Source organism: Anguilla anguilla, chromosome 6 (genome assembly GCF_013347855.1).
Source record: "Anguilla anguilla isolate fAngAng1 chromosome 6, fAngAng1.pri, whole genome shotgun sequence".
In the NCBI taxonomy this organism is placed as follows: Eukaryota; Metazoa; Chordata; class Actinopteri; order Anguilliformes; family Anguillidae; genus Anguilla; species Anguilla anguilla.
The window spans coordinates 57728449-57751242 of record NC_049206.1 but is presented as its reverse complement, the minus strand read 5'-3'; the positions used below and the strand labels follow the sequence as shown (position 1 = coordinate 57751242).

The following is a 22794-nucleotide window of genomic DNA, read 5'->3' as shown; positions in this document are numbered from 1 at the left end:
TCCACTCCAGGCAAAGTAGTGCCACTGGTGACTGGTCACCTGGGCTATGCAAAACCGGCTGGGGTTGTTGGGCACGAGAGCGCTGTTTCGAAATGCGTCCAATTTTTTTTTTTTGAAGGGTTTTGGAAATGGAGATGGATGTTGCGGCAGGAACCGTGGGATTGAAAGAGCTTGGGGAGTTGTTGGAGAAACCGCTGTCTCTCATTGGAGGATGAGGCAAGACTGTTCCAGTGGTTTGAGGCGTGGCGAAGGCAGAATTAATTTAAAACCTTCACTAAACTGGAGCAGCCGGTGAACACGCATCGAACGCTGGTGCTGCTGGTTCTGGCTGCCAAACAATCAACCGCAAGCACATTAAAACATTTGGTGAAATAAGATATTACAGGCTCGGCAGAGTGAAGACAACTCGCGGTTCTCCTCCAAACGCAGTGCCGGCCAGCTGCTTCTTTTCACACCACAGCCTCAAGCCGCACACGCACAGAGCGTCCTCACAAGTACTTAAAACCGAATCCCAATGGCAATATTATGTATTTATGTATTGCTAATTTATAGCTTTTTTTATATTTGTCCCTTTGTGCATGTCATGGTAGAATTAGTTTTTTTTTTTTTTCTGCCCAGGTTGAACGATTTGCGCATCCTGTCTCCATGTTTAGTCTCAGGAGACACTGAAGAAGAAACGACAGGAAACGCACGTAATTTTGAGAGACGTCTGTCTTAATGACATCCTCTGCAGGAGAACGTTTTTAGGTTTTTAATCTCCCGTTAAATGGGAGGGAAGAGGGGGAGAAAAAAAAGCAGACTAAAATGACATCTGCTTGAGTCCTTTTTTACCCCCCATCTTAACCTCCCCTCCAAAACTGTGTCATGTGACTTGGGTATTAAAGGGAAAATCCTAAATGCCTCGTCTGAAAGGAAGGGAAATGAGACGCGAGGCGGGTTTGAGTCTGGAGCTGAAAGGACGCCGCTCGGCGGGTCACGGAGAGAGAGCCCTCTTCATCAGCGTTCCTCCTCTTCATCTCCGTTCTATTTTTATGAAAAGCGAAAAAAATAAAAAAGCGGAGTGTGTGTGTGCGCGTGTGTGTGTGTGTGTGTGTGTGTGTGGGCTCCACGCCACCCCCCTAGCGAGCTCCATCTTTCCCCGGCTCAGAGCTTCGCCGTGCGCTCAGACGCGATCCGCGCTCTGCTCATCCGCCACTCGAACCCGCGGCTCGTCCCGTTTTAGCCGGTGGCCGTGGCAACGGCGTCTCCAAGCTTCGCAGCTGTATCTTTTTTTCCTTATCGCGGAATACGGAGTGAAACGTTTGCCGGGATTACGGTGGCGTACGGATAGATTGTGAACGCAGATCTGAGGTTTCAGGTTTTCTTTTTTTTTTGTGTGTGCGTGCATGTGGATTTCGCAAATTTGGCTGTTTTTGGGGTACGTGGGTTTGAGCAGTTTGAGTCTTCTTGTGAAAATGCATTTAAGCAATTCGTGTTTTTTGTGTGCGTGTGATTTTAGGCTCTTATGGTTGTTCTGTGGACGCAGAATCGATTTCTGTTTTTATAGTGTTTGAGGACCTCTGTTGTTCTGTAGATTCTTGTGTTGTGTGTGATTTTGACCAGTTTTTTTTTCAGTATCTTTGTAATATCTGTGTCCATCTGCACATTATTAATGATTTTTCTTTCTCCGTGTGTTTCGTAGCGCAAGCCCCCGCTGGTGGTGAACGATCTGTTCGAGGACATTAAGGATGGGGTGAAGCTTCTGGCCCTCCTGGAGATCCTCTCTGGACAGAAACTGGTGAGTCGGCTGTCCTTCTGGCGCTCCCTGCTACGTGATTGGCCGATCCGCCCACTCGTCCGGGCTCTACAACTGTGTCTCTTAACACTATGTGCCGGGACCCAAAATGGGTCACTGGAGCGTGTGAGGTTTGGTCCTGGAACTAGTCTGGAGTCCACTGGGCTATGCTAGTACAGTATGTGCATTTGATGGGTTGCTGAAAGGTGCTAAATCTCTCATTTGTGTCCCGATTTGAAAAAGTATTTCTGATTTTGATTTTGGTGTTGTTTAAGAACTAAGGCTCTAGAACATTCTTCCTGCATGGGTTCCGGACTGCATTGGAATGATAAGAACATCACAAAAACAACTTTTTTTTAGAAACTGAAATGGTGCTGTGTTGAAGGTGCTGACAGGGTGATTGTTTACAGTGTGATGCTGATTTTCAAACACGTCACTCACTGGTTACACCAACGGCTGCACTATAGCACATTTAAAACTGCTTCGCAGGGGGACTGTAGCATTGAAGGCAAACCATGGCAACACATCTTGTGCATCTTGAATGCAGCTCAGATGTCCATGGAAGAATGTTCTGGAACGGAATCGTTTGCATGCGCTCTTCCCCCCCCCCCCAAGATATGCTGTTATGGTGAATCCCTTAATCTGAAATATCAGCGACAGGCACGCGCTTACTTACACGGTCAGCAGCGATGCAGAAGAGGACGCTCTCTGCACAACCACCCCCCCCCGCGCCACCCAAGCCTGTCTCCATGGTTATTGCTGAAAATGTGCAGCCATGTGCTGTCATTAGAGATGCTTGCAAGTATTATGAAAAACAAAAAAACAACGACAGAACGAACACACTGTGCTCGTACTGTACACGCGGACGACAGAAACGTGTGAACGCTAAGCAAACCGTCATGTTCGCTGCGGTTAAAATAGGAAGTGCGACTTCTCACACGTTTGGTCCTCGGGGGGGGCGGAGCCTGCGGCGTCTGAGCGCGCTCGTAAGCGAGCGGGCGGGCGGGCGGGCGGCTGTGGGTCTCCCCGCCGCCCCGTCTGCGACGTAAAGATAATATGAGACAGGGATCAGTGAGTGGCAGGAGAATGGGCTCCGGCATGCCCAAAATCTCCATTAGAATGGAACCCTGTCTCACGGTCGGGACAAAGGGGGGGAGAGGTGCGGAGAGAAGGTCACTCTCATACCCCCTACTCCCCCCCAAAACACACACACGCGTGCTCCCGTCTCTGAAAGACAGACCTGGTACCTTCAGGCTGTTGACGTTCCAAGTCCCTCTCGTCCGTGCTGCTGTATCGATCTGTCTGTGTGTGTGTGTGTGTGTGTGTGTGTGTGTAAGGTGCCCGGTGCTCTCCTCCCAAAACACGCTTTGGCTTTGATTCCCATGATCTCTCCCCCTCTCTCTCTCTCTCTCACCCCACCCCCCCACAGCCCTGTGAGCAAGGCCGGCAGCTTCGGCGGATCCACTGGGTATCCAACATCGGGACGGCGCTGAAGTTCCTGGAGGGCAGAAGGGTAAGAGCGGGGGTCCCGTGCTGGACTGGGCCCCGGAAACTACCTCCCCACCCCGCCCCCTTTGTACTCTCAACCTACCCTGTTTCTCCTCTGTGTCTGTCTTCAGAGGGATGTGTCTGTCATAGGAAAAAAAGGGGCGGGGCCCGTTTCATCTTGAGAGCATAAATAAGAACGGAAACGGAAACATTTAACCATTTTACCAGCTCTTCATGGAGGATTTCCCTGGTAAAACCATTAGAATAGTCGCCATTTATTTCTAAGGCTTCCATTTTCTGATCAGTTCTTTCAGGTACAAGGCCGGATTTTCTAAAGGACCTTTAAGCGTTTGTGTACATGCAAACCCCCACTTCAGCCCATGTGCAAAAGGTGCTAGACCTGTTATTAAAAGGTGCTAGACCTGTCTGTTAGACCTCCTTTATTTCCTAACAGATCCAACCATGTGAACAGAACTAGTTATTTTGCCCTTGGTAGATGCATCGGTTTTGCGCGTGCTAACGCCATTAGCTGCTCTGAGCTACCGACAGGTATTATTAGGCCTCTCCTACGGCCTGTGTGTGTAGTTGGCAGGGAGGAGAAGGCGCCCTTCCAGAAGCTCGCTCTCTCGCTCGCTCGCTCACGCAGTTTGTGCCGGTTGCCCACGCGGTCGGGTGCCATCCGGCGCGTTGCCGTGGGCAACCCGCGGCGCAGAGCCTGGTGTATTTGGAGCCCAGTGAAAGGGATGCTGTTCGCCCCCCCACCTCCCGAAATCCCCTCGGGAACAGGGAGAACAGCAGTCTGATGTGGGGTTAGGACTGTGGGGTTAGGATACCCCGGTCCTCGCCCCCCCCCCCCCCTCCCTCCCCGCCAGCTGTAATCCCCCCCCCCCCACCCACCTCGCTCGTCTGGGTGGTATAAAGCGATAGATCTTCCCTCCGGCTGCGGGGGTTATCTGCCGGGCGAGGGGATTTGTCACTAAATCCCGGTAAACTGGATGCTCTCGTCCAATCGCGGGGCCCCGTCTGGTCCTAACCTGTCATGTGATCTCTCTCTCTCCCCCCTGTCACGCCTGCCTGTCAAAGTCTGTGTACCGAGGATCCCCGGTTAGTACGTGTGTTTCGTCGTCCGTCGTCCTGCGTGCGTGTGTGTGTGTGTGTGTGTGTGTGCATGTTTCATTTATCCTCTATACGGCTCCTACCTCCCTATTTTTATAAATATATATTCATATATATTCATGATCTATCATTCTACAATATGGTGATAAATACAGTATATCTGTGTCTGTTTTTGGCCCATCGATAAAAAGAGACTCTTGACATCATGACGGTTTGAAGGTTCTCATGTTTTTCAAGTGAGGTAACAGATGTTATTACAGTGATGTTTTTATAATGTCAGTTAACAGCAATTAAAACAATTACAATTAGCAAATAGATATTTTAAATATAATTAAAAATATCTCCAGCTCCATACTGACAGTTCAGCACAAATATTTACAGATACAGATATACAGATATTGTGGATATTGTGGAATATCAACAGTAATTTTATTCGTGATTTACTTTACTTTGTGGATAAATCAGTGATTAAGCCGACTTGCAGCATTGTCCTTTCCAACATTGTCATCATTAAGCTCCTGAAAGTAGGCCTGGTTTTCTCCCCATTTAATTCGCCGTTGCTAGGAAATGCCTCACCAGCGTTTAACAGCGGTTTGTCCTGGGTGCTTTCTGCGTTTCCCCACAGATAAAGCTGGTCAACATAAACTCCACGGACATCGTGGACGGAAGACCGTCCATCGTCTTGGGGCTGGTGTGGACCATCATCCTGTACTTCCAGGTACAGTCTGCTCTACCCCCATCTCTCTGAGCAACACCCTGCTGGAGAGATGCTGAGGGTGGGGGGAGTTGGAGGGGGGGGGGGCGGCGTGGGCTTGATAATTACCGTATTCACGTAATGTGTAGATGTGGGACCCTAACACAGGCATAACTCACACAGAGGAAACTGTAACTTGGCATTAAATAACATGTATGCCCAATATGTCTAACTTGTGTGTAAAATCATGCGAAGGACCATAAATTATCTGATGAGCCTGTGGCCTGGACTATAGATCTTCTGGTTAGGGTTTTGACCTTAAGATCAGCAACCGACTCAAACCCAATAAACCAGGCATTCTGTGTTAGCTGTGTAATAAACAGTTTTAACCCAGCAGTCGTTGTGCTACTCGAGTGAGTATCAGCAAAAGCCAGTGGTCGTACTCCCACGTGTGACCTCTGACCCCTGAACCCTGACCCCTGACCTGTTCCCCCCCCACCCCCCGCAGATCGAGGAGCTGACCAGCAACCTGCCGGCGCTGCAGGCCCTGTCCAGCAGCACCTCCTCCGTGGACAGCATGGCTAGCTCGGAGACGGGCAGCCCCCCCGTGAAGAGGAAGGTCATCACCAAGTTCCAGGGCAACGCCAAGAAGGCCCTGCTCCGATGGGTGCAGTTCACGGCCGCCAAGTAAGCTCGCCCGATCGCCCGGTCACCTGACCGCCTCCCAGACCATGTGACAGACCACCTGACTGACTGACTCGCCTGAGTGTGGGGCATAGTAATGTGGATCTCTTCTAGTGCCTTCTGTTGTTGTACTTGTGTGAGGTGTAATGTGTCTGTGGGTTCTCGAAAGTTAATGAACAAATAAAAATGGTGTGTGTGTGTGTGTGTGTTCAGGCGCATGGGTATCGAGGTGAAGGACTTCGGGCCCAGCTGGCGGAGCGGAGTGGCCTTCCACTCGGTCATCCACGCCATCCGGCCGGACCTGGTGAACATGGAGCACGTGCGGAGACAGTCCAACCGGGAGAACCTGGAGGAGGCCTTCTCCCTGGCCGAGAACCAGCTGGGCATCCCGCGGCTGCTGGACCCGGAAGGTACCGGAACGAGGCCCGCCAAACATGGCCGCCGCCGGCGTCCGCTCTGAGTTCCGGCCGCGTATGCAGCACCGCAGCGCAGGAGGTTCTGGCAGGAGGCGGCTTACATTGCAGTGCTAGCCGTAGGCGCTTAACATTTCTGACCATACCACCGCCTCATGAATATTCATTAGGGGACGGCCAATCAGAGCACGGCAGCTGTGTAAGTTACACTTTTTTTTTTTTTTTTTTTTTTTTAAATTCAGCGAGTGCGTCGTCAGGGGCAGCTAGCGGTTTTATCGGAGAAACGGCGCCGCGCCGGGCGAAGCCGTCAGTTGAGGCCACAGCGGCGAGCGTTGGTCGGCGCGAGTGTTCAGGGCCATCCGTTTGATGGGCCGCTTTATGTGCCGGTGATAACGCGTTATGGAGGCGGCGCAAAGGTCGCACGCTGATCGTTTTGGATTAAATGAAAATCGTTTGTGTGCACGCGCGTGTGAGTGTGTGTCTGTGTGTGTGTCAGTGAGTGTGTGTGTGTGTGTGTGTGTGAGTGAGTGTGTGTGTGTGAGAGAGTGAGTGTGTGTGTGCGCGCGTGTGTGTGTGTGTGTGTGTGTCTGTGTGTGTGTCTGTGTGTGTGCGCATGTCTGTGTGTGTGCGCGTGTGTGTGTGTGCGTGCCCTTGAATACCCTTTGTTCCCCCTGCTGGTCTAATGCAGATGAAGTTATGAATATTGCAGCCATTTTTAATAATGAACGGAGCCACTCAGGGGAAGCCCTGGAAAGATGATCTGCTTCTGCTCGAGAGCCCCTTTAAAAATTAAAACCTTCAGAAATGACATCTTAACGTGGATGTGTATGTCTGAGATACTGCCATATATTGTATGTGGAGCTTTCTAGAAAATATATTAAAATATATTGCAAAAAAAACAATAATATATATAATATATATATTTGCCCATGTGTTCTGCTGAAATATCTTGAATTATATCATATTGCAATGTACTGAAATATATTGCAATAAGATCTCAATAAGCAATACTGTCATTATCTTGATAACCAGCTGCAGCTAAATAAATACATAAGTAAATGCACACTGCAGTGTAGTCCATGCGTTTAAGGGAAAAGCCGGAGCTAAATCTTGTGAAATGCACAGCGGATTATTTAATAATATTTCTTTTTTTTTGCTGGCGGGGGTGGCGGCGGCGGGGGGGGGAGGAGGGGGGCGGGCGGCCGATGAACAGTGTCGGTAAAAGCTGAACTCTTAAGCTGCAGTCAGAGTCAGACCCATGTTCTCCCTCCATTTCCCCCCCCCCCCGACAGACGTGGACGTGGACAAGCCCGACGAGAAGTCCATCATGACGTACGTGGCCCAGTTTCTGAAGCACTACCCGGACCCCCACGGCACGGAGACGGACGGACAGGAAGAGGAGGTAACGCTCTTCCTCCCGCACCGCACTCTTCCTCTCGCACTCTTCCTCTCCTCTTTCAGCTCCGCTACCTCCTCATGCCTTCACGTTATAATTTTGCAATGGATTTTTAGCGGCTTATTTCCTGTGGATATAAACAGGGTCTGTCATCAAGCCTCATCTAAGCTGTTCAATGAAATAGAAAATTGTGATTTGGGGAAGGCCCCTTTCTGTTTCAGCATGGCAACACGGCCAGGTCAATATAGAAATGGTTTTGTCGAGAACAGTGCGGAAGAACTTGACTGGCCTGCACAGAGCCCTGACCTTAACCCCATCCAACACCTTCCGGATGAATTGGAAACCCAACTGCGAGCCAGGCCTTGTCGCCCAATCAGTGCCCGACCTCACTAATGCTCTTCTGGCTGAATGGAAACAAATCCCTGCAGCAATGCTCCAACATCTTGTTATAAAGCCTTCCCAGAAGAGTGGAGGTTGTTATAGCAGCAAAGGGTGGATCAACTCCATATTAGCGCCCAGAATTTTGGATGAGACGTTAGATGTCATGTGTCCACATACATTTACTTGTGCAGTGTATGTTCATACCTATCGACAGATACTTTAAATACGCAGTTGCTGAATGATTTATCAGAGTGTTCCACTGGTATAGTTTATTCTAAGCTTTAGTGATACTGCAGTGTTTTGTTTATGAATAATTCACGCGACATGCATTAAGCGTAACCAGCAATTGACCGATAATGTAAATCGTATGAGCTTTTGATCGGAGCAACCGCAGATCTAAGATCTAATTAGCAATCGTGAGACGCGACTTCAGCAGCTGTAGTTTGCACAGCGATGCCGTAGCACGCTACACGGTCTCATTAAACATAGCCCCTGCCGTCACCACCTCAGTTTTTTTTTTTTTTTTTTTTTTAACAGATTTAATTAGCTTTTCTCGTTACCTCTCAGACTGGCAGGTGGATCTTCACCTCGTCCCGTCACAGTCGGCTAACGAGCTCGTTCTTGTCATCGATCGTTTTTTTTTTTTTTTTTTTTTCTTTCTCTCTCTCTTCACCAGACTCAGGCTTGCCTCATCCATGTCTGCTCTCTCTCTCTTTCTCTCGTTTTTTTTTTCTATCCGTCCATCGTTTGTGTCGTGCGTTGGTTTGGTAGCTGATTCTCGGTTCCATCCCGACATTCGCTCTCTCTATCCCCACATCCCAGGTAAGGAGCCCTGGGTTCGGGCACGCCCCCCCACCCCCCGACCCCCCCATCGCCTGTTTTGTGGTGGTGACGTGTCTGTGTGCGACGATGCCCACTTGTTGACCACTTCCTCTTGCATGTCTCTCTCTCTCTCTCCTTTTTCCTCCTTCCTTCTCTCTTCTTTCTCTTTATCGACTGACACCTTACATACACCTTGTCTGTGCAAATCCTCTGTGTGCCTTGCGATCCTGCACAGTTTGGTCTTGACCCTCGAGACATAGAGCAAATGCTAGAGGTACGTGTGACCCGAGGTAAACAAGCGGTCCTTTTTTTTGTAGAGCGCCTCTAGTGGTCAGGTGGATAGGCTGGAGGCACACAGCCCTTCAGGAAATGAATGCATCTTTTTTTTTTTTGATCTATTATGTTTTTATCGCTGTTGCCCATTGTCATTCCTCGTTTCTCTTTGCCTCTTTTGGTAATGAAACGGTTAATTCAGAAACCTGGATTTCAGAATCTGTGTGTGAACCTTGGACACCCCCAGCCCTGCCCCCCCCCCCCCATCTATATGGTCCTTATGAACCCTTGCACAAGTAATCCTGTTCATGGTCAAAAGTGTTGAAACATCATCATTCTGCTTTCAAGATGCTTTCATACAATTAAAAAATCAGAATTTTAAAATTGGAATTTAAAAAGTTTTCATCTAAAAAATTTTACCTGAAAGTTGAATGTGATTAAAACACAACTTGAACAGGATGTTATTTGATTGATTACTGTATTAAAACCTCACCTCTTCTGTGGCTCTGTATTCCGTAGACCTGAAAGGTATATTATGTGACCCTTTTTGCTTTGTGGTGACCTGAAGTGAAGTCAAGAAAGTGCCCGAAAACGGCTTCTTCACCCTTCCAGGTGTTCAGTGGTGAATAATTAGCACGTTTAGCTTTTGCTTCCAACAGTAAAACGTGAATAAAAATAAAGGGGAGATCACATGGTATACCTTTGAGTGTGGATTGCTGTGAGAGTGCACTGTAGTTGCCATTTGGAGTGTGAGTGACAGAGTCGTGACCCCTGGAATGGGCGGAGCTACCGTACATTGCCTTGACTGGACTCCTTGGATTCTGATTGGCTCGTACGAGTCAGGTGATCGACAGCTTGCGGTAGCTCCTCCCCCCATGTCTGGCCTTGTCAAGCCTGGCTGTCTCGTGACTAATTTGACTGTTGCATGGCTGACTGATGCCATTCGATGCACGTCAATCCAACCCCAACCCCCCCACCTCCCCCCTCCCTCACCTCCCCCCCACAGAGAGAGCAGCGCAAGGTCCTGCGAGAGATGAAGACCTGGCTGGAACAGCTGGAACGGGACGTGGGGCGGGCCCAGGGGACAGAGGGAAGCCTGACCGAAAAATACCAGGTGACGGGGGTGGGTGGGGGGAGGGAGTTTGGTTTTCTGAACTGTGAAGTCGAGGCACGGTCTCAAAATGATCTCTTTTTTACATTTATTTATTTGTCATGATCCTCAGAGTCTTCAGTGTTAATGAGAAATGAGTCTTATTTTTAGCCACCCCCCCCACATGTTGATAAAGCCTGCAGCGTTTCTGCACATGCTCAGTGCGTGCCGCTGTTGCCGTGTCGACGTGCGCACGGGAATGTCTCCCTCTCCTCGCGCTCCTCGCTCACGCCCAGACCCCGCCTGGAACCGCGAAATATTCAGCGTCAACTATTTTAATTCGGCGTCTGGTGTGCTGTGCGTGTAAAAAAGAAAACGTGTAAATGCGTTAAGCTTCTTCGTAGATTTGTGACCGTGCGAATGCTTTTCTATTTTTAATGGAGTCGGGGATGAGGTCAGAAGCCAGTGAGAGTGTGTGTGTGTGTGTGTGTGCGTGCCTGCGGTTGTGCCTGTGTATATTCTCACGGTTGTGTTTGTGTGTGCGTGTGTGTGTGTTGCATTCTCCCAGTTTTGTTTATGTGCATGCATGTGTGTGTGTGTGTGTGTGTGTGTGTGTGTGTGTCTGTATTCTCGCAGTTGTCTGTATTCTCACGGTTGTGTGTGTGTGTGTGTGTTTGTGCGTGTGTATATTCTTGCGGTTGTGTGTGTGTGTGTGTCTGTATTCTCGCGGTTGTGTGTGTGTGTGTGTGTGTGTGTGCATACATTCTCACGGTTGTGTGCGTGTGTGTGCATGCGTATCTTTGTACAGCACACTCTTACGCATCGTCCCCCTCTCTCAGGCCTTCAAGACGTTCCGCGTGCAGTTCGAGGTGCGGAGGAAGCAGGCGGACGTCCTGCTGCAGCCCACGCAGAGGGACGCTAAGCTAACCGTGGACCAGGCGCTGGTCAAACAGGCGTGGGACCGCGTCTCTGCCAGGGTGAGCGTGTTACACCGAACACGGTCCTGACTGCAACGGGGTACACTCTGAACGTAGTTCCTCCTCTGTGCATTTGGCCTTTTGTTCCAACCATAGTTGCAATTCCCCCAAGTGTCAGAAGCTATTAATCGTTTCGAAATTACACGCTTATTCTGATTTCCCCTTATTGTCTGAAATCACAAACACTGTCCTAGTGGTTATCATGAATTCTTTGAGGATTGAATACCCCAGCTTTATTTAAAACAGTGGGTTTTACAGGGCAGTTATCTGGCATCTCTTGCTTTTTTTGCTGCCAAGTGCTACTGAATGTGGCAAGCAAGTCCTTCAGAAAGAGATTATGCGTATCACCTGATACTGCACCTGTCTCTTGAATCTTACCTGCTTGGTGTGAAAGGATGACCTGCATTCTCTTAATGGTAGTTTAGAGACAAAACTTACAGAAGCACATAAACATATTTCAGTAACGTTAACTGAGCTGAGTTTGGCTGAAGCTAAGCAGCCAGTATACGTACATATAGACCCCAGGAAACGAAAAGCCCGTCTCACGGGGATAATTTTGTCAGAGAACCACGCCGATGGTCGTATATCCGGAAGAAAACAACCGTGGAAGAATCAGCCCAAATTACTATTTGCGCTATTTGGGGATTTCACTTTATTAGAATCTGGGTTTAATGCCAGCTCACACAACTGCCTGGAGTCTACAGCCCCCGCCCCCCGAATGTCTGTGTTTGGCTCTGCCGATTCTCCAGGCTTTTCTCCTTCATTATCAAAAGCCCAGCCTTCCGCCCATTACTTTGCCCATAAAGCGTTTTCTTATTCATCGGGCCCCATTGCTGGGGTAATTACCACTCCAGGGGGTATTAAGGGGCTCTTTATTACACTAAAGGTATTTTAGGGACTCAATTTTATACCGAGGACCCCCCCCAATACCCCGACCCCCCCCACCCCACCACACAAATTTTGTCTTTGTGGGAATCTCAGTACTAAACAATGAAAAATGAGGTCCTATCGACGACGGCTTGTATGTAATTGACAGGTTTCGATTACATACAAGCTCTGCCATGGAAATGCAGGTGAAACTCAAGTTTGATCCGTTAGTTTCAGTGATTTCTGGACTTACCAAACCATGTTTGTGAAGAGAGTTGAACATTTTTGCTTTTTTACTGTCAATCAAAGTTAAGCAGAAGTGTTGATTGAATCCCAGCCTGTTATCATATATTAATCTGGTACATTTGTGTAGTTGCTGAATAACTGATGAAAAACAGGTGATGGTTTGTTTATGATCTAGATACAGTATATTTGATTCGTATGAGTCATAGTTGTGCTATAACTACCATAGAGTAAATGGGGCCTCTCTAGGCTGCTATTTGGGGCTCCCTTCAATAGCTGGCTGACCTGGCTGTCTGAACCCCCCCCCCCCCCCCCCCCGATAGCGGTGACGTCATCGCTGACCTGTTTTGGCTGGGCCCAATCGGATGCCTCATTGTTTTGGGTTGCCGTGGAGGGTAGGAAAGTGGGTCTCCGACTGTGCCGTTCTGAGGGTTCTGGACGGGGGGGAGGTGGGGGGTGGGAGGGGGGGACAGAGAGAGGTTTGTTAGGAGGGCGAGTCGGGGGGGGGGGGGGGTCTGGAATGTTCTCTGGCAGTTTCCCGGGAGTCTGTGCCTCACCGGTTGGCTGGGCAGAGCTGAGTGTTTTTCGCCAGAGTGCGGTGTGGTTTTTCGGATGTTCCTGAACCGTACGCGCTGAGGACGCCTAGCCTCCTGTCGGGCTTCTTAGGGGGGTACGTTGGGTGTGGAACAGGAAGTGACATCACCGGTGGCGTGCCCCCCCCCCCTTGCAGCTCCTGGACTGGCACATCCAGCTGGACAAGGCGCTGCCAGCACCGCTGGGCGTGATCGGGGCGTGGCTGCACCGGGCGGAGCTGGCGCTGCGGGAGGACGTGGCCGTGCAGCAGGCGCACGAGGAGACAGCCAACGCCGTGCAGAGGACCCTGGAGCAGCACAAGGTACGGGTACACATACACACACACACCTACGCACACGCGCACACACACAGGCACCGCGCATACACACGCACGCACACACACACACACCTACACACACGCGCGCACACACACCTACACACACACACACACACACACACACATACTGTACGCACACGCACCGCACACACACACACACGCACGCGCACACACACACCCATGTACAGCACACACACACCCATGTACAGCACACACACACGCACACACACACACACTCACGCACACGCACGCACACTCACACGCACACAGCACACACACACCCATGTACAGCACACACACACGCACACACACACTCACGCACACGCACGCACACTCACACGCACACACACACGCACGCGTACACACATACAGTACGCACGCGCACACACACACTCGCACACACACACAGGTATGTACAAACTCTCATGTATTAAAACATACACTCACTCATACATGTGTACACGCATAAGTTATTTTCAGCAATAAGCAGTCTGTGGGTCTATAAGGAACAGTAATTCACTGTCATGTCATGTGACTAATTACTGACTTAAATTGCACGCTAACTGACATTTTTCTCCATCAGTTACGCTCAAGTGTGACAATGTGTGAAGTATATACTGTAACACTGCTCTGTATGCATGTGTGGCTGTGTGTTTGTGTGTGTTTGCGGTTATATATGTATGCATGTGTGTGTGACAATATGCACGTCTGCTTATATGTGCACTTGTGTGTGTGTGTGTGTGCGTGCCTGCCTGCCTGCGTGTGTGTGCAGGAGGTGCTGAAGAACCTGGAAGGACACAAGCAGACCTTTCAGCAGATTCACAGAGACCGATCGGTGAACGGGGTCCCCGTGCCCCCCGAACAGCTCCAGGACATGGCCGAGAGGTGGGTTCCACCCTCTCCAAAAAAAACTGCACCCGTGTCCCGCCCCCTTCCCTGCTCAATGGCCTCTTCCGAACACCTCTATACATCACAAAACATTAATAAAAAAATATTCAAAATATACAAAAAAAAACTACTGATCTGTTTTTTTTTCTTTCTCCTTTTCCACTTGACAGATTCAATTATATTTCTACGTCATCTCACGTCCACCTGATCAAACTGGAATTCTGGGAAATGAAGTACCGTCTGCTGGCCTTTCTGATGCTGGCTGAGTCCAAGCTCAAGTCTTGGATAATCAAATATGGCCGCCGAGAATCGGTGGAGCTCCTGCTGCAGAACTACATTGTGAGTCTGGCTCTCTGCCTCCTCCTTCCCATACTTCATTGCTGTATTTCTCTTCACTGTCGTGGGAACTACTGCCAGAATATAGTTAATTGACCTTACCAGCTGTGGTCGTATACTGTTGCATTGTGACTTTGGGAAGTGACCTCACGGCTATTTCCTGTTTCTAACAGACGTTCATCGAGGGACACAAGTTCTTCGAGCAATACGAGACAACGTACCAGACTCTCAAACACGCCGCTGAGGTATACGTGAAATCCGATAATTCAGGTAAGCTTGAACGTGCTGCTGTGGCCGCAATTTGGCAGCCATATTTGTAGTCTTTTAATTGATTAACTTATTATTTGATTAATTGGCTTGTTAAGAATACCTTCTTTAAGAAGAACATGCGTGAAGATGGGTCTTTGTACGCTGGTGGGTTCTTTGGTCTGAGACTGCAGCCTCAAGCTTTATCGCACAACAGGCAGGGAATTATGGGATGGCATGCATAAGCCGTGACCGCAGCAGGTCACGGCATCGACATCGAAATTCCTCGCTGTCAGCAGCCCCCCCCCCCCCCCGTCTGTTTTAACCCCTCTTTGAGAAATGCAGTCAGCTATTTCATCGATGTTCCATCTCAGCCACACAAACCGTTCCCATTCCTGGGCGAAATTCCGTCCATCGGGAAGGGAACCAATCCGTTCGCTGCGGTGTTCCGGCTCAGCGGTCGCAGACGATTAAAGAGGCTAACTGTCGCTAACTGTCGGTCTTCGTGTTCTAGGTTTTGAGGTTGTAAGGAAAGGTAAGGCCTGGTTGGGTTCATGCACGGGTCGCACTTGAAAATCAAGCACGTTATTTGCACAGCCTCTGGAGTGATCCCAGTCACGCACAAGACAGGGTTCAAACTCTGTAACTCACATCATGGGACGGAAGATCTAATCTCACATTCAGCTAACCCCCTGTCTGTCCGATTCTATGTATATTTTACTCATAAGCATGATTGTCACTATTGGGCCGCGCTGAAATATTGATTTATCTGTAGTAGTGCATGATATAGCCAGTATTTCCTCTATTGAAATCAGAATCAGTGTCTGTTTGTGTAAATCTCTCCTCCTTGTCACCCCTTGTATTACTGAAATGATGACGTATGCTAAAATCAATGTGACTCTTCCTCACGTTCTTTTGTTTTACTGTACCTCACTTCTGCAGTATTAGGTATTCTTTACAAAGCCTGTTAATTCCTGTTCGCTATTTTGTGCTGTGTTGAAACAGATACTGTCCAGGATTAACTGTGCTATACAGCTGTGGGTAACAGAGAGGTCATGTTATTAACATCCAATGACATCTAAACCTCCCCAGAGTGTTTGTGTGTGGATAGTCGTCATAGAAACTAGATAGAACACTGGATGCTGAAGTCTGTTAGCCAATGAGAAGCCTTGTTTGCCTGAGTCACAGTATAATTTAAGCAGTAGTGGGACTGTAGGGTCAAAGGCATCTAGGGGATCCACATCATAAGAGAAAAAGTATTATATTTTTATATTTTGAAATATTTTTCCCAAATATGTAGTCATTGCATATCAAGTCTGGCCAGGGACCCCCCCTACAGTACCTTCAGAGACCCCCCAGGGGTCTACAGACCCCCCTGTAGAAAACCCAAGTAGAAACGCATTACCCAGGCCTGAAAATCAGACTGAACAAATAATTTGGGGTAGATTGAGAGAAGCTGCTCGCTAACGAAAGGGAGCTGTTTTTTTTGGGTAGATTAAGAGAAGCTGCTTGCTAAGGCGGGGGGGTGGGGGGGTGGGGGTGGTGTTTTCGGGATGGATTGAGAGCACTTGCTCGCTAAAGGGAGGGGGGGGGTGAGGGTTTTCGGGGTGGATTGAGAGAAACCTCTCGCTAACGGGAGGGCGCGGGGGGGTGAGGGTTGGTGTTTTCGCGTGTCTCCCCGGTAACGCGCGCGGCCCCCCCCTTTGTTTTTGTTTTGGTTTCCAGCCGAGGAGGGGGAGGGCGTGAGCAGGTTCCTGAGCGAGACTGCGGCGCAGTGGCGGAACCTGTCGGTGGAGGTGCGCAGCGTGCGCAGCATGCTGGAGGAGGTCATCTCCAACTGGGAGAAGTACAGCAGCACCGTGGCCGGCCTGCAGGCCTGGCTGGAGGACGCCGAGAAGATGCTCAACCAGCCCGAGAACGCCAAGCGGGTATGGGACAGGGCGGGGCGGGGGGAGGGGGAACGGGGCAGGGTGGGGGTGGGGGTGGGGGTGGGGGCGGGGGGGGTCACTGAAGATGCTCAACCAGCCCGAGAACGCCAAGCGGGTATGGATTGGGTGGGGCGGAGCGGGGCTGGGGGTGTGGAGGGGCTGGGGGGGGGGGGGCGGGGCGGGGGGGGAGGGGGAACGGGGTGGGGGGGTCACTGAAAATGCTCAACCAGCCCGAGAACGCCAAGCGGGTATGGATTGGGTGGGGCGGGGCGGGGCTGGGGGTGTGGAGAGGCTCTATGGGGGCGGGGTGGGGGGTCACTGAAGATGCTCAACCAGCCGGAGAACGCCAAGCGAGTACGGGGCGGGGCGGGGCGGGGCTGGGGGGGGGGGCATTTACATTGAATTTAAGTCAAAGTCGGGGATAAGGGATGTTGATTTAGATTATGGATTATTACTGCCCCTTATGATACGTAAAGTTACTAAAATACAGTTGATCAAATGTTCTGCGTAAATGGATACGTCTGATTTATGCTAATGCATCATGTAATAGAAATACTGAATTTAGTCTGTAACCTCATTGTCAAAATTTCTTGGCTACGCGTTTGGGGTTGCTTCATCCAGTCTAGACAACGTCCTTGTCGCTCACCCTCCGCTCGCTCTCTCTCTCTTTCTCTCCCTCTCAGGAGTTCTTCCGGAACCTTCCGCACTGGATCCAGCAGCACACGGCCATGAACGACGCGGGGAACTTCCTGATCGAGACCTGCGACGAGACGGTCTCCCGGGACCTGAAGCAGCAGCTGCTGCTCCTCAACGGGAGGTGGAGGGAGCTGTTCGTCAAAGTCAAACAGGTCTGCGGGGTTAGGGGCCCAACCTGTCTCCCTCATCCCTTTTGGGGGGGGCAGGGAGGCGACGGGTCTGCAGGGTTAAGGGCCCAACCTGTCTCCCTCATCCCTTTGGGGGGGCGGGCGGGCGGGCGGGCGGGGGGGGGAGTTCTTCAACACAGCTTTCCTCCATTTTGTTCAGGCAGTACCATTTTATGGGGGGTTACATTAGCTATATGTAAAGATGTATACCATTTACAATTTAGTTATTCGGCAGATAAGGTTTGGCCAAAGATGTGGTTACATTTAGTACTGTGAGCAAAGGTAGGTTGACCTCGAGATCAAATCAGTGATCAGGTAGAGTTACAGTAAAATGCAATGCCTCAACATCTGTAAAAGGAGAAAAGATACCAATCGGTTGGAAAATGCAAAGATTTAAAGTCATTGCAGAGGAAAAAACATTAGTTTTGTGAGAAAACGTAAACGTTAATGTACAGAGATGCTAAAGCGAAATACCTAACCTTGACCCTTGACCCCTGAACCCTTCCATCGCTCCTCCTCTCAGTACGCCAGAGCGGACGAGGTGGACAAAATGCGGAAGGACTACCAGGACGGGATCTCCTCGCTCAAGAGCTTCGTCGACGCGGCCAGCGAAAAGATGACCGCCCCCGTGCAGGTGTCCTTCCTCAACGTGCGCACGTTCGTCCAGGACATCGAGGTACGTGAGGCTGAGCGTGCAGGGAGCTTTCCCCTGTCCCTTTCTTTCGGCACCATAACCCCCTTCTGTTCCAGAGAACTCTCTTACTTGGCGCCATTGTGTCAGGGAACTCAGGGCCTGATTTACTGAGACATCTTGCATGTGCAAAACCTTTTAGCATACACAAAACCAGTAATGAGACCAGTGATTGGTCACGGTATTTCTTCTGCACCAGTCGTTGGTTGTGTTGTTAGCTTTGCGTGTGCTGGATGGTTTTGCATGTGCTGATGTGTTGAGGAAGAATTCATTCTTGAACACACACCTCTGCCAAAATAAAGCTTAAGAAATGGTATGACTGGCACATTTACGTTATTGTGTTGAAGATTAGTGTAGCTACGTCATTTGGGGTAATTACTTGTGGGGGGGGGGGGGGGGGGTAGTCCAATTTTTGGGTGCATTCCTGGAATCCCTAAAGTGTGTGTTATGGCATGTCTCCCCTCACACCCCCCCCGCCCCCCCTCCCTTGCCCCCGCCCAGGATATAAAGCACAAAGTGCCAGCCATGGAGTCTCAGTACAAGATGGCCGCCCGCAACGCCCAGCTGCTGACCAAGGACACGCCGCAGGAGGAGGTCGCGCAGATGCTGGCTGCCATGGCAACCATCAAGGAGCAGCTGAGCAAGGTGAGCGGGGGGGGCCACCGTCAGAGTCCGCGTGGCGGGTCCCCCGGGGGGGGGGGCGACGGGGGGGGGGGGGCGGGGGGGGTCCCCTTTCAGCCCCCCGACGTCTCCTCTCTTTGTGCGCCTGTCACCTGGGATACGAAAAGGGCACATCGCCACGGAGACGAGGGCATGGCGGTCTTCTCGCCCGTCACTCTCTGCTTTTGTTCCCGTGGTTACGGAGCGGCCGCAGCCAGAGGCTTATTTACTGTTGACGGGTTGCGTGTTGGACGAGGGCTGGGGAGTAACTCCGTAAAACTAGGGCAGTCTTTATAAATAAAGCCAGGCAGTGTTTGAAATGGCTGTCAATCTGCCTGGCTCGGACCAGCTACTTACTGCTCAGTGAGTTGTGTTTATAGTACGTCTGACCAAACACTTAAGCTGGGTTTTCTGTTTGAAATGTGTATTGTTTAACTTAAGTGAGCTCATGAAGTGCACATTGTTGACACTTTGAAGAGCAGGGATTCTGGAATGTTATTTCTAAATTCTGAGATTCTAGAACTCCATTGCTTTCAGTTACCAGCAGTGACTGTTACATCAGCATTAGAATACTCAGTTAAAAATGTTCTAATTCACATATTTATGATCTTGCGCCTTAAAGGCTTAATGATTTCATATGATGTATTTATCATTTTCTAGAGGTTAGTATTAGCTGCCACTGACAGACACCCAGGTGAGGACATCAAACCGCTTATCCTCAGTTTAAGTAGATTTTGAGGCTCTCTGATTGGGCCGGTGATGTTTGCGTCACAGATAAGGGAGCGGTACCTGCCCCTGCTGCGGGAAGCCCAGGCGCTGCTGTCCCCGCTGGAGGAGATGGAGAAGCAGATCACCAGCTTCTACCAGTCGCTGGAGAAGGCCAGCCGCATCACCGCGGCCCGCGACTCTGAAGCCTCCTCAGACTTCAAACACAAGTGTCAGGTGAGGGGGGGAGGGGGGCGGAGCCGGTCACCACGGATACCTGACAGTGTCAGAGAGGGGGGTGGAGCCTGTTGCCATGGATACCTGACAGTGTCAGGGAGGGGGGCGGAGGAGATCGCTGCAGATACCTGACAGTGTCAGGGAGGGGGGGGGGGGTAGAGCTGGTCGCCGCAGATGGCAGTTTGAATCTCTCTGGATAAGAGTCTGTTTTTCTGACTCCTCCCTCTCCCTTCCTCAACCAATCACACTGTTAAGATGTTAGAAGACTCTTCTTTCTCTAGATTCTGTTGTGACTTTTGCCAGAAGCATTATTACTTTGAAAATGTTTTCAAAACCATTATTTATTCTTATTGAGTGTCCCTTGTAGTGTAGGCTATAGTTTGATATATGGTTCCTGAGATTAAGACCAGGGACTCATGTCCCCAAAGATGAGTTTTTGGGTCTTAGGAGGGTATTGAGTTTCCCCTTCTGGTGTCCCAGGACCTGCTGACGTACCAGCAGAGCTGTAAGAACTGCCTGGCCGTGATCGAGAGGCACCACCAGACCATCCAGAGGGCGCTGAGCAGCACCAAGACGCTGAGCCACCTGGACAGATCCCTCCTGCACAAGAGAGTGACAGACCTGCAGGCCACCTTGCAGGTGAGCCCCAGCTCCGCGCTGTCCCATAGGCTGAGGAGAGGTCATGTGATCTCTGCCTGCTTCTGTCTGTTTGTCTGTCTGTCTATGAACGGGACTGGTGGCATGGTCTGTGTGTCTGTGAATGGGACTGATTGCATGGTCTGTGTCCATCTATCTGTCTGTGAATGAGACTGATTGCATGGTCTGTGTGTCTGTCTGTGAACGGGGCTGATCACATGGTCTGTGTCCATCTATCTGTCTGTGAACGGGGCTGATCACATGGTCTGTGTCCATCTATCTGTCTGTGAATGGGACTGATTGCATGGTCTGTGTGTCTCAGTCTGTCTGCCTGTCCATCTGTGAGTGGGATCAGTCACATTGCTTGGTTGCTTGGTCAGTTTCAGTTGCTTTTATTGATTCAACTTTTATTGATTGTGCACTGAACTGTGAGCACAGTGTTCTGCAATTAATGTCGCAATGTGTTATTGCTCTTAATAGATTGTTCATATTAATCTGTCAGTCATCAAGAGATTGTTATTTTTAGTAACCAACGTGACATGTGAGTGTGTGTGCGTGTGAGCGAGAGAGAGTGTGTGTGTGTGTGTGTGTATGTGCAGGTGTGTGTGTGTGCACATACGTGCGTGCATGTGTGTGTATGTGTGCGCGTGCGCGTGTGCGTGTGCGTGTGCGTGTGCGTGTGCGTGTGTGTGTGTGTGTGATAGATTGATTGCATGCAGAGGGAAGCTGAGCCTGTTTGAGATCAGCGAGGCCTGTCAGGAGCGTTAGCCTAGCGCCGGGCTCAGGAAGAGGCCTGTCAGCGCTAATAAGCTCTTTGATTCGCACCTCAAACGGGGCCAGAGGCCGGGCGTCGCCTTGTTCTCTTTCATGCCGTGTGTCCTGTGATCTGGAACTTTCCCTTCAAACACGGCACCTGCTGTTATTAAGTTATGTCCTGCAACAGTCCCTAAAAACACTGGTCAAAGTTATCCTCTTACCCACTACCCTGCCTCCATTATCCAAATTTTGTCTGCCAAACAGTAGGATGAATTCCCTTGATGCCCCCCCCCACCCCCCTCACAATTACTGTCAGTGCCATTAGTGTGGATAATCATTTTGAAGTCCATGATGCTTTTGAAATTTGTTGATAGTTGAAACCAAGGCTCTTTGCTATAATTTTTAATCATGGGAGCACATGTGTTCCTAAATTGAAAAATTAGGGGCACGCAAACTCATCCCAATTAGTGGATGTGCTTCAGAATCTTTTGTCCCTGTAGCGCACATCAATTTTCAGGGGCAAACGCTTCTAAAATGGGAGCACTGCAGAGCCCTGGATGCTGGCCTGTGTTGCCATTAACATAACATAACAACATAACAATGACCTTTTTCAGAAAGAAAGTGTCATTTGGCGATATTTGTGTTTGTGTAGGGTCAAATTCATTTCAGGACGATTCTCAGTGTTTTTTTTGTGGATGTTTTTTTGGCGCCCCCTGCAGGCCATGGTGAAGGAGGCGGCGGAGTGGAGGAAGCACCTGGAGGCCAACAGCAGCCTGATGAAGCGGTTCGAGGAGTCACGGGTGGAGCTGGAGAAGGTGCTGAAGGCGGCGCACGCCGCCCTGAGGGAGAAGGGCAACCCGGAGGAGCTCCTGAAGAAGCACACCGTGAGACACCGCCCCCGTTTGCCCATTGGCCCCTCCCTCTTTGGCCACACCCTGTTTGGCCCCACCCTGTTTAGCCCCTCTCCATCTGGCTCCGCCTTGTTCAGTCCCACCGTGTTCAGCTCCTCCCCTGTTGTTTAATTTTAAACCTGACGGTACATTGATTGATTTAAGTCCCTGATTGGCCGGAGACTCCAGTCTCCAGGTGCACAAACAGCAGCACATCCGGCTTTCATCTCCATATTTAAGTTTTGCCTGCTCTAGATTCATTCTTACCCTGGACACTAACCCACCAATCTATTTCATATTTTACCAACATTCTAGTTTGTGTTAAGACTCCATTTAGTTACTCAGATACAGTCTACAAGTCTACAGATACAAATCTACAGAAGTCTTTTTTTTTTTCCATGGTTGGTCATTGGTGAAGAAGTCACCCAGCCGTCAGTCTGTGCTCCCCCCGCCCCCCCCCCCCCCCCCCCCCCCCCCCCCCCCCCCCCCCCCCCCCCCCCCCCCCCCCTTGTCTCGGGACGCTCACTTCCTGTTTTTTTTTGCGCGGGCAGGAGTTCTTCGGTCAGCTGGACCAGCGGGTGCTGAACGCCTTCCTGAAGGCGTGTGACGAGCTGACGGACATTCTGCCCGAGCAGGAGCAGCAGAGCCTGCAGGAAACCGTCCGGAAGCTCCACAAACAATGGAAGGTCAGCCCCCTCCTGCTCCCGGCGTTCCGGGACAAGATAGAATTCCCGAATCCCCCACATTCCCGCAGTCACGAGCTCTTTTTTCCCACTGCAGTACAGTAAACACACAGGGAGATTAGGCTGACTGCAGCAGCTCTTCTTAAA

The 22794-nt window shown here is 50.3% G+C and overlaps 1 protein-coding gene across 13 annotated transcripts in view; it reads left to right on the top strand.

Moving 5' to 3' along the window:
- LOC118229330 (nesprin-1-like) overlaps nt 1-22794 on the top strand; it is a 186322-nt gene that overhangs the window by 40876 nt on the left and 122652 nt on the right. For 7 of the 13 annotated variants that reach the window (XM_035421203.1, XM_035421205.1, XM_035421210.1 and 4 more), the window contains 22 exons: nt 1682-1777; nt 3204-3287; nt 4346-4366; nt 5004-5096; nt 5581-5759; nt 5970-6166; nt 7462-7571; nt 8718-8768; nt 10048-10155; nt 10971-11108; nt 12949-13113; nt 13901-14013; nt 14187-14355; nt 14526-14622; nt 16324-16526; nt 17210-17374; nt 17913-18065; nt 18582-18725; nt 19515-19682; nt 20163-20321; nt 21794-21958; nt 22516-22650. In XM_035421203.1, coding sequence (XP_035277094.1) covers nt 1682-1777; nt 3204-3287; nt 4346-4366; nt 5004-5096; nt 5581-5759; nt 5970-6166; nt 7462-7571; nt 8718-8768; nt 10048-10155; nt 10971-11108; nt 12949-13113; nt 13901-14013; nt 14187-14355; nt 14526-14622; nt 16324-16526; nt 17210-17374; nt 17913-18065; nt 18582-18725; nt 19515-19682; nt 20163-20321; nt 21794-21958; nt 22516-22650 — 2913 coding nt within the window. Of the gene's footprint in view, nt 1-1313; nt 1351-1378; nt 1418-1681; nt 1778-3203; nt 3288-4345; nt 4367-5003; nt 5097-5580; nt 5760-5969; nt 6167-7461; nt 7572-8717; nt 8769-10047; nt 10156-10970; nt 11109-12948; nt 13114-13900; nt 14014-14186; nt 14356-14525; nt 14623-16323; nt 16527-16751; nt 16775-17209; nt 17375-17912; nt 18066-18581; nt 18726-19514; nt 19683-20162; nt 20322-21793; nt 21959-22515; nt 22651-22794 lie in introns of those variants that run through there. The other 6 variants (XM_035421216.1, XM_035421204.1, XM_035421213.1 and 3 more) reach the window with 5 other exon arrangements.